The sequence below is a fragment of the Rhagoletis pomonella genome, unplaced genomic scaffold, assembly GCF_013731165.1.
Source record: "Rhagoletis pomonella isolate Grant_MI unplaced genomic scaffold, Rhpom_1.0 Rhpom_scaffold_05396, whole genome shotgun sequence".
NCBI classification, from domain to species: domain Eukaryota; kingdom Metazoa; phylum Arthropoda; class Insecta; order Diptera; family Tephritidae; genus Rhagoletis; species Rhagoletis pomonella.
This window is the reverse complement of record NW_023463936.1, coordinates 429-12,334: the sequence shown is the minus strand read 5'-3', so window position 1 is coordinate 12,334 and position 11,906 is coordinate 429. Positions and strand designations below refer to the sequence as shown.

Here is an 11,906-nt window from a genome sequence, read left to right as displayed (position 1 = left end):
AATTTCTTAGCTTATAAAAGAGAACCAGTCGTATAATTTTCAAAAACAATCGTTTAAGAATATATATCTAGTTGAATATAAATAATATCAGCAGCAGCTGTTGAGCTTTCAAAATTCAATTAAGCACAGCAAAATGCAAAATGCAAAAAAAACACCGTTATGCTGATACGAATGGCGTTTACCCATACAAACTCGAGCAAAAGTGTTTTGGTGGGTGTTGTGGTTTGTTTTGTGCGCGTTCGAGTAGATTTGGTGTGCATTTTTTTTTTATCATTTTTATCAAAACACATTAAAGTGAACTTCAAAACTCTTAAAAAATGTATTGTATTAATGCAAAAATTGTGCAAATCAAGACTTACCTGCAGTGAACGTATCGTATCCAGCAAAGCCTTTTTCTCTTCCAAAAGTATAGTTATGTCGTCTTGTGCCGCTTTTAGATATGAACGTAGTACATCATTATCTTGTTTGGTCTTTTGTCTGCACCGAAAAAATAAAGAAAAAAATAAATTGTTAAGCATATCACGCTTTTCTAGAAATATAAAATATTTAAATCAATTGGCGCACTAATTTAATATGTATGTACTATTTTTACGAAAGTGTGCTTTCTAATAACATATTTATCTAAAAAAGGAGTGAGTCCCAGGTACTCATGAAATTTCATATGTGTACGGTTGGTCAACCATTAGGCAATAGGCTAGGTTAAAAATTAAATATTATTATTCATTATATTCATTTTGTCAGGCCCAGTACACGACTTTTTTATAAATACTTTGGGAATAGTTCAGGATTATTTTGTGACTGGTTTCGAACTACCCCCCCCAAAAGATCCCCAACTAGTCCGAAAAGTGTCCTGAAGTAGTTCCTAGATGTTCCTGAAAAAGTCCCGAAACGGTCGAAAATGTTGTAAGCAAGTACACAAACGTTATCAAACAGGACTTGAAACAGTCTCGAAATGGTCGCTTATTAGAGTTGCAAAATCATCCCGAACAATGCCTAAAATAATGCTACTGAACTAGTCCCAAAATCATCGCGAACTAGGCCGAGAATTAACCTTAAATAGTCCTTTACTAGACCCGAAATGGTTCAGAGCTAGTCCCAAAATGGTCCTCAAATGGTCGCGAACTAATCCCGGTATTGTTCTAAATAGGTCCTGAAACGGTTCTATTCCCGTAATGGTCCTAAACTAATCGTGAACTAAGCCCGAAATGGTCTTGAAACATCCCTGAACTAGTCCAGAAATGCTCATTTGTACAAACAAGAAATAGTTACAGTTACATTTACCTATAGCAATCGGCATTTTCTTTCGCATTTACCAACTGCTTACGCAAATTGTCATTGTCCATTTTCAATTGTTGCATAACCAACTGCATTGCAAGTATTTCACGATCACGATCGCGATCGCGTGGTGTCGGAGTGGCAGCTGTTAGAGGATAGTTTGAAGAGGCAGCGTCATTTAAACCAGTTTCTGCAAAGAAAAAGAGATACCAAAAATTATCAAAATAGAATTAGGTTTTTAAAAAATTTTTTGTTGGATCACCAAATTCAAAATGTTTTCCAAGAATCGGGCTTTTATACTTAAAGACATCGGCGAAACTTCGTTTCATGCTATGAGTCTGCTTCAACAGATCGACTACAAAGTTCTGGATTCGCGAACTTCTCAATTATATTTTGCAATTGAAAGTGCTCTTTTTTGAAAATATCCTTTAAATGCTTAAAAAAAAAAACTTTGCTATCCACTAAAGGATATCATGTTGTTATTGCACTGCATACTAAGCCCTGCCTAGATCAGCTAATCCATAAATCACTGTCGTCAAGCTCAACTAAGGATAGTCCCAGAAAACGTGCTATTTCGACGTGGTTGGACCAGAAAAAGGAAGCAGTGTTAGTTTATTTAGGTCGTGTGGGCACGTTAAGAGGGCAGTTGGTATCGTGTGGGGGGTCTCCACAAGCCGGACATGTATTAGGTAAGTGAGGGTCGAGTGTATGCATACCTTAACTGGATCAGAGTAACGCAGGTGTCTCATTGCAACTGAAGCTCATTATCTGCGCTTGGTGCTGATTGGGTTCCAAGAACCGCATGCATGGGGCGAGAGTCGCTGAAGGTTTGAACAGATTCGTAAAATTGTTCCAAAAATTAATGATCTACATACGACTGGACCGATTTTATGAAAGTAAATATTTCGACTAAAAATTTAATCGCTAGGTGGCGCTGGGGTTGGGATATTCCTAAAAGTCGTATACAGACTAAAACCTAAAAACCAATATATCTCTAAAACCAATTACGCTGAGGAACTACAACTTAGCACGGATGCATAAATTGCAAATACCCTACTTATGGCGAAAACTGGTAGGCATTGGAAAAGGGGGGCGTGGCACCTCCGATACAAACTGAACTTCTCATATCGCTTATCTCAGGAACCGATTATTCTAACGTCCTGAAATTTGACACAGCTACATTATTATCAAAACAGTACTTATGGCGAAAAGTGACTGTACCTGTATGATGAAAAATTCTTTTGATAAAAATGGACCCGCTGGGTGGCGCTGGAGTCTAGGTATTTGGAAAATTCGCATTTCTTATACAATATGGTTGAAATTCATAATGCGTATTCAATTTATGATAAGCAATGGTTTTGCAGAAAATGGGCCTAATGGATTGCGCTGCAGCCGAAATATATAGAAATCTCGTGTTTTTGGTCTGATTTGGTCCTATGTTTAAGTTATGCGAATTAAGTTTTCAGATGGCCAAATGAAGGATGGGGTTAAGTATGCATAGAAAGACCGCAAAATTGAGTAAGCGCACCTTTGTCTGACGCCCTTATACCGCCTAAATGCGATCTTGCCCTATCTACCTAGAAACGAGTTCATAAATATTAACACGAATTTTAAAAGTGGCGAATTAACAAGGAAAGATTCGACAAAAAGATTACGCATGCTTGGCACAGATCTCACAGGTGGAAATAAGACCATCGGTAAAGCTCATGACATCGAAAGGGATTAGTATTCCATATGGTATCACAGTGTTACTATTCCTGGCCTATGTGTGAGGAGGATACTGCTCTTTAGACGTCTCCACTTAAACTAAAAAATGTTTACTTTACGGACCGTTTTTGCATTTAAACGCTCTTTTGCATTGTCCAACGCAAAAGTTCTTATTAGGCGCCGCGAAGCAAGCGGGCATTGGCTAGTAATAATAACAGCTTCTCCTCCGATTTGTGATGTTAGCCTTGATGTAGTCACCTACAATTTAACGCCGACTTCGAACGGCGATTGTATATTTATGAGAAGCTGTTTTTCATGGCAGAAATACACTCGGAGGTCTGCCATTGCCTGCCGAGGGGCGAAAGCTATTAGAAAAAACTGTTTCTTTTCTTTCTTTTTCTTTCAAAATGTGGTCCCAATCACAAAGAACAATTTGTTCAAAATTTTCAATAGAAGTTCGCTGTATTGTACCAATCGTGTGACTACAAAAAAAAAAAAATTGTCATCCCCATTTTTTCATTTTGTACCAATAACCCAAAATATAAAATATGTACAAATCTGTACAAACGTACCAATCGTGAGATACTGCCTTAGCCATTACACCACAGCGGCCGCATTCATTAATTATAGATACTTCTTTCTCATGCTCCTCTGGCTCTCATGGCCTCACATCGAGTTGCAAAAAAAAAATATTATGGAACACCTCATTACACAAAGAATTACTTTGTTATTTTTAGATTCGAAAACTCGGATATCCGGCTAATTCATGTTATACGCGAAGATCCGGACATTCGGATTTTTAAATGAGATATTCGAAAATCTGTACTATCGGGATAGCCTCCCTGTCCCACTTTCAACGTTTACTTTAGATTTGAAAATAATGACACTTTTAGGTTAGTTTCAGTTTTATTGAACGACTAGCAAATACCCGACGTGCTTCACTGCGCCTTGAAAGTATTATTGTGTTGTTACTCTTTTCCAAAACTCGAATGGCCTCATTCAAAGAAATAAAATAGGTTTAAAGAGCTTTATAAAGTGAGATTTTCAAAAAAAAAAATCGATTTTTGAAGCATCCTGTATTTTTTATGATTGTGGGTGTTAGTTAATATATTTTCGAATGTATTTAGAAAGTAGGTGAAGTATCGACTTTCTTCTGGAAATTATATTTATAATTTTATAACTCGAGCCTACATATCGTGTACTTTCTTATCAATTCGACTGAATTAAATTTTTCAAATAGGTGACAACCCGCTTCAAAAATATTTTCGACAGCAAACTTTCCTAAACCTCTTTTAGTTTGATACTCGTATTGTAGTATTTCATTTACTTTAACAGTTTAATTGAACACTATTTCAAAAAGGTGGCAGCCCTCCTCGCAAATAAATTTGGTGGTAAATTTTCCTAAACCTTTCAAGTTTGATACCAAAATTGCAATATTTAATTTATTCTATCAATTAAATTTTCAAACAGGTGGCAATCTTCAACCAAAAAAATATTTTTGGCTCTAAGCCTTCTTAAACCTTTTTCTTTTGACAGCAATGTTGCAATTTTACTTTATCTTATCAAATTGCTTAAACTCAATTTTCAAATAGGCGGCAATTCTCTAATTATTTTTTTCTTATATTTTAACTTAGACCTTTAGCAATGCATCAGGGAAAACCGCATTCGATTCCATGCATTAGTTTTCGAGTGATGCGCATACAAACATACAGAGAGAAAAAGAAAAATTCCAAAAGATTGTTAATTTGGCTTATGTTGCTCTAAAAATATACAGACATCGATTCTTTCAAATACTGATAAGCTTGATATTGTTCTACCCATATTTTACTTAATTTTCCAAAGCCAAGCAGTAAACAAAATTTACTACTTACCTATAGGTTGTACGTTCACAATGCCATTCTTATCACGATGTATACGCATACGACCTATGGCCAAGCGTATTGGCACTGGACCCGGTGAGGTAATATTAACGGGCGGACGATCTTCTATTAAGTTGATTCTCACATTTTCCACGTGCACCTGTGCAGAAAAATAAGTCGTACAACAACAAAACAATTGTGTGTGAAATTTATTGAACTTACAGTCACCGGCAAAGGAGTGGTGATTATTTCATCTTCTGCTAAATCTCCCAAACCTATAACTGTGCTCATGGATAAATCTAAATTAACATCCTTTACGCGCACTTCCGCATGATGCTGTATCCAACTGTTAGGGAACAAAGAGAGAGAGATTAACAGAAAAATTACATACCAAATACAAAAGCAAAAATGAACATTCATACACACCTCTGTATAATTTTCTTATCGGTGATGTTTACATCACCCTGTGGTGGGTTGAGTGTCTCCTCCAAACGCAAACGTATGCATGGCGGCAACTCTGGATTGTAGGGCGCCAAATTCCAAGCTTTACAACGTGCGCCAAATTTAGTCTAGACACAGACGTTGTTTATGTGTGAGTCGGGGCGGGGGTGGTGCAGTCGAAGCGAGTGTTGGCATGCAAAGGAAAAGCAGCACATATTTGTATGTAGATTATTTAGATGTTGGGAAAATATTCTATGAGCTACAGTTGAGCGCATAAATAAACGCACAAATTTATAAGAAAGCAAAGCGATTTGGTTACAGCCAAAGAAAAACCTTACAACAAAAACAACTAGTGGAAACTAAGTAATAGCGAAAGCAGCAATGCGGAGAGTTGATTATAGTACAATGATTTCAGGAAGTCTCAAACAAAATTTGGATACATGTAAATAGTTTTTTTCATTTTCTTCAAACTCTACTATGAAACGGTGCGCTTAACAAGAAATTACATGCAGTGCAAAAAAAGCTTTTAGCAAATATCGAATGAATGATATTACTATGAAATATATGTATTTTTGCAATGAGTTTGGATATGTGTACGTAGGTAGGTATGTAGTAGCAGCTGCTTTGTAGATTTGTGAGTATGTTTGATTGTTGTTAATTGATGTTCACTAGGCATTAATATTCGTGGTGAAATGTTTGTTGTAGTGATTTTTAAAATAAGCCAATTAGGAATACAGTAAGTGTGCATTTCTTCGATTTCGTATTCAAGTGTTGGAAACCTAATTTTAAATCTACATGTAAGCTGTTCTAAACGCGCTCAACTGTTAGGATTTTGATACGCAAAAAAATTTCGTAGGTCGATTTAAGTTATTAAGTTAAGTCTCAGTTGGCAAGATGACATCTATGGGAACATGAAAGGGTCACTTTTTCACATTGTTCTAAAGCAATATTTCATCATCATTTTTACCATTAGGATTCAGGCAGAAAGAGGTCAATAAGTCGCGTGCACAGTTGTTTGGGGCTATACAATCTAACAGGCGCCTCTCTCTCAGTTGGTTGCAATAAAACACACAAAAAAAAAACACTGAATATGATTGCCGATAGCTGTATTGAGAATGAGCGTTGAGCAAAAGATCTCCAAAGCACTAACAGGATTTAGACCCATTATCAGCTATGCATCTGTGGTTAGGTGGAGCTCACCTCCAATAGAAGTTAATCTGCTTACCAAACTTAAAACAAATTAAAAAAGGCGTTGGTACCAGGTACTTACGAAATTTGATGTGTAAACGGTTTGTTAAAGCATTAGGTGATTCAGTTACATACATAAATAGCTTTGGTTAGAAATTAAACATTAATTTCACTTTATTTTATTCATTTTATCGGGACCAGTAGTTCAGTACTTTTTCAAGTTCATTTCGTGCCTTGTTTCGAACTACCCCTAAAAGAATCCGCACTAGTATGAAAATTGTATTGAAGTACTCCTAAAGTGGTTTTGAAAAAATCATGCCTGTGTCCCGAAAAAATATCGAACAAGTCTTGAAACTTTCTCCAAATGGTTCCTTGTTATGCCCAAAATGATTCTGAAAGGGTCCTGAAATAGTTCCGAAATGGTCTTGATATAGTCCTGAATAGGCCACGAAACGGGCGAAAAAGTCGTGAACTTGTTCCGAAAAAATCTCGAACAAGTCTTAAAACGGTTATTAGTCTTAAAATAATTCTGAACTAGTCCCTAATTGGTTCTAAAATAGTCCCAAATTAGTCTCCAAATTTCCCTAAACCAGTTCCAAAACGATACCGAAATAGTGCCAAAAGTTTCCTCAAATAGTCTTGAGCTAGTCCCAAAGTGCTGCAGAAATAATCCCAAAATGATCCTCAAATAGTCTTAAACCAAACCTGAACGGGTCCCGAAATGATCCTGAAATTTTCCTGAGCAGTAGCTCGTTTCTGTAGCTCTTCTCTACCGATTATTTCTCTCCTGGTGGAGAATATACGACGACATTCTCTACTACTCATTAGCAGTAGAGAACAAGGCGGCGAATTCATATATGAATTGGTATAGAATTGTTACAGAAACGAGCTACAAGTCTGGAAACGGTCCCAAGCTGATCCCGAACTTGTCTCAAAATGTTCCTAAACTAGGCCCGAAATGTTCCTGAAACTAGTCCATAAATGTTCATTTGTATACGCAAGATACAATTACAAATTTCCTGCTGGGTTAACGGACATATTACCCATACCGAGAGCTAAGTTGTTTACACATAAAAAAACGTGTGCTGTACGGGAGGTTTCCCTACAGAAGCTGGATGCGTTTTTACTGAAGCTGTCGTCACTTGATGTACTACTTTTCAACGGAGAAGACCACTTGTAGGCCTGAAAGTGGAATGAAGCAGACATTGCTGGAGGCAAAAATCTACAAGTACACGTTAGGGTCTTTTCAATGCCACAGTAGAGTACTTCTATTTTTGCTGAAGAGATGCTATAACTTAGAGTTTACTGTGGCTGTGTGCTGATTTAACTCCAATACTGAAGCTGGGTATACATATTCTAGAATCTTTACTGATGGCACAAGAACTGACAATGTTCAATTCTCTTGGAGAATATGCACAACCTGGTGGAATACGTCCCTGTAGTGAAAGCTAAGCTACACACAAGGCAATTGGCCAACACTCTAACTAACTAGTACTGATTAACTTACACCCCTATTGCGAATGTCGACTGGCAGTAGATAAACGACTATTAAGCGATTATCGATTATCGATGCTATTGCGAGTGTCGCTTAGTCGCTCAATTAGCGACTGTGAATACTTTTTTAATCGCTCATCCTTCTATTGCTGTTTTTTAGTCGTTGGAGTTTGCGTTTATAAAATTTACATAAGAAAGTGGTACTATAATGGATAAAAAGTAAGTCAATTGAATTGGAAGTTGTAAAAAATTGTGAAATATACATATGCATGTGTGTGTCTGAGTTACAGATCAAAAATTATAAGCAACAAAAGGCAACTTGCGCGGTTGGTCATACTGATGCAGGAGAGTGAAGACATAGGCAAAGGAATTTCCGGAAAGAGTAGGGTAGGAAGCTGCGCTTCTATTGGAAAAGATACATATACAATATTTCTTGTGCATATAACTCCGGCTACGCCATCCACAGTGTTTTTGCGCAGAACCAACATCAAAAGTTTATACAAAAAAACTGCATAATTTATTAATTGACTAGTGCTCGGAAATTTGAAATCTTTATTTTAAATTAAAGGTGAATTCTTTCAATACACTTGTTATGTTATTATGTTAAAGTTTTTAAACTCGGGTCACGCGTTTGGACACAAAAACCGAACATCATTGTACAAAAAACTTAACCGTACCGCATTTCTTAAACTTCCATAAAGTTTATTAATGAGGAAAACAGCTTTTCCTGCAAATCATGTAAAGGCTTAAAACCGTGAAGCATCGGGAACGCAACTTCTATTCATAAAACTCGCACATGTACATACACCTTCCAAGTCCAAGGGATTCAACGAATCTCGCAATTCCCTCCTTGCTTTAGCCAACTCTACTAATCTATTAGCTTCCGCATCATCTTCCTCATCACTAAACCATATTTCAACTGTGACCATTTTTTTTAATTTTATAATAAAAGCAATTATTTTAAAAATGATGTAAATAAAACACTCAAGAAACAAATGTAAACAAACAAACAGCTGTTTACAATTCTGTCAACCATTCACAATAGTACAAATTTTTATCGATCAAGTTACACAATAGCAAAATAAAAGATGATCGACTCGATCGACAAATTTCTATTCTACTGCCAGTCGACACTCGCAATAGGGGCCTTAATTAGTTCGGCAATGTATTGCATAAAATGCAGCTAAATTGCATCGGAAAATATAACCAACAAGTTATACGTTAGGTGCCAGGTCACTCGAGAGAATCTGGTAATGAGACATCCATCTAGAGAAGTCTTAGACGAGGTATTCCTCGGTCCGCACCTTGGAACTTGGCGGCATCGAGGCGCTGCAAGTAGCAGTGTATACATTTGACTGTGATCGGCCAACATGATAACCCCATATGCCATTCATGCCCTCAAGAGGATGAGACTGTGAAAAAGTATTTATGCCTGTGCTTCGCTATTGAAAAGTTTAGTTATGAGCCTTTTGGCATCGTCAAATGAAAACGAAAACAGTTAAAATAGGCAGCATGTAGTCTGAGGCAGTTTTCTGCACGCGTTGAATGAGTTTCGCTAAAACATAGTCAGCTTTTTTTACACTAAGCTGATATTTATTTATTTTTTTGGGAATTTTAAGTTTTATAGATATCTCGTGTTCCTATTTATATTTCCTTTTTTAATTTATTTATTTTCTATCATTATTTTCACAAATTATTATTGAATAAGATGCCAATTAAGGATACTTGAATTAAAAAAATAATAATAATAACCAAACAAAAATAAGGCCATAAAAGCAAAAAATAATTAACACCATTCAAGAAAAAAACTTTATTAGAAAAGTTGTATTTCAACTTTAAACTTTAAAGTAACTTGAATATTTCTAACAAATAAGCTACTAGGGTTAATTATGTTTTTTTTTTTAACTGTATTGAAGAAAAACTTCAGATAAACCTTAAAAAGGCATGCAATAAGTACTTCATTAAAAATTTGGTATGTATACATATCGTTTATAATCGGATATATTTTTTTGCCAAAGGAGAGGTTAGAGGAATTTGCAAATTGTGTTTATAATAGCAGCTACTTTAAAAATATGTATTACATTTTTGATAGTTATAGGCGGCTGATAAAATGCGACATTATTTGAATATTTAGAAAGGCAGGTCTTGTGTGCTTAAAGTATTTACATACATACTCAAATAGATAAAAATTGATTATTAAAAATTGTTGCAAAATTCCAAACTAATTACAATCAGTGGTAAAAAGAGGTGAATTGGACTGGTTCTAATTGGATTATGGTGTGATTAAATAAGCTAACAATATGGGTATTCGCCCCCTTAGTATATGCTTCCAATTTCCAACCGGTGTATCGGAAAAATACCTCGTGTGAGCCAGCTAACGAATTATCCAATGCTATTTGAAATGTAGCCTTCTTATCCCTTCCAATGGGTTCCTGTCCCTTCCAATGCCTTCTCATCCCTTCAAATGCCTTCCCATCCCTTCCAATGCCTTCCTATCCCTTCCAATGTGTTCCTATCCCTTCCAATGCCTTCTCATCCCTTCCAATGCCTTTCTATCCCATCCAATGCCTTCCTATCCCTTCCAATACGTACCTTCCTATCCCTTCCAATGCCTTCCTATCCCTTGTAATTCCTTCTTATGCCTTCCAATGTGTTCCTATGCCTTCGTATCCCTTCCAATGCGTTCCTATCCCTTCCAATGCCTTCCAATGCCTTCCTATCCCTTCCAATGGCTTCCTATCCCTTTCAGTGCCTTCCTATCCCCTTCCAATCCCTTGCAATGCCTTGCTATCCCCTCCAATACCTTCCTATCCCTTCCAATGCCTTCCTATCCCTTCCAATGCCTTCCTATCCCTTCCATGTTAAACCAAATCTCTATATCCCTATGTTATTCGACGTTATAAAATAGAAAATGTCTGGACAGACTCATCTGCCCATAGGAGGTTTAAAGAGGACAATCGACAAATTATGGCGTTCGATAATTCCGCCTATCTCAACAGTAATGAAACAAAGATTCACATTGCCTTCAACTATTGATTGAATACTGTTAGCTTGTGTCTGCGAACTCACATCCGGCTTAAACATGTTATTTGAATGTGGTTACGCTACCGTTGAGACAGATTATAGTTACGGGAAATGTCAGCAGATCACCATCGAGGACCAGCAGACCAGAGGACCATCGATATAAATAAAAAAATTTAAAGTCATTTCAAGTCGTCTCAAATAAACTTGGGTTAGCTTTCGAATTAGATCAATGCGGGTCTTATTTAATTTATATTAATAACAGATTAGATGCACTACTAAAAAGTAACGAACGAATTTCGATCAATCATAATAACAATAATCTCAAACAGTTCATATAAGTTTTTTTTCCAAATTCTTAAAAAGTGAAGGTGGGGAAGTGGGGGTTTCAAGCAAGACTTAGAGCATCAAAGTAGCGCAACCGCTCAATACAAAACTACTTCAAAAACGAAATATTAAATATTGAAAAAAAGAAACATTAAATAAATACAACTGAATTTAACAACTCGAAAGGAACAAACAAAAAAAAGAATTAAAATCACCGTAGAACCCAACTAAATGCAGACACAGTTGAAACACAAATACCAGTAATATAAATTGAATGCTTAATATTAAAGAATTTTACTTAAAATTTAGAAGAATTTTAATAATTTCTTTGATATACCTTGTTTGCTTGTTGCGCTTTCTGTTTTGTTTTTGGTTTTCGTTTTCAATTGTAAGTAGATTTGGATTTTTTATTTGTTTTGTATTTTTTTTTTTTTGCAATATTATCGTATTTTTACGTTGCAGATTGTATTTTTAAGTATAGGTTTTCGTAATATTTGTTGTGTAGCAATTTGGTTTTTGTGCAAATTGAATTTTGATTTAACGAATTCGAAAATTCGTATTTCACAAATATGTGTGTTAAGTGTTTTGAGTGTA

The 11,906-nt window shown here is 36.0% G+C and overlaps 1 protein-coding gene across 1 annotated transcript; it reads right to left on the bottom strand.

The window, feature by feature from the left end:
- Positions 1 to 359: 359 nt before the first annotated feature.
- LOC118755128 (UHRF1-binding protein 1-like) lies at positions 360 to 11,670 on the bottom strand (the record flags this gene model as incomplete). Its single annotated transcript, XM_036489975.1, has 6 exons — positions 360 to 477; positions 1,282 to 1,465; positions 4,854 to 5,001; positions 5,064 to 5,187; positions 5,268 to 5,410; positions 11,650 to 11,670. Coding segments are annotated over 6 exons (738 nt in total), but the record flags the coding sequence as incomplete, so codon positions are not given.
- Positions 11,671 to 11,906: the final 236 nt, after the last annotated feature.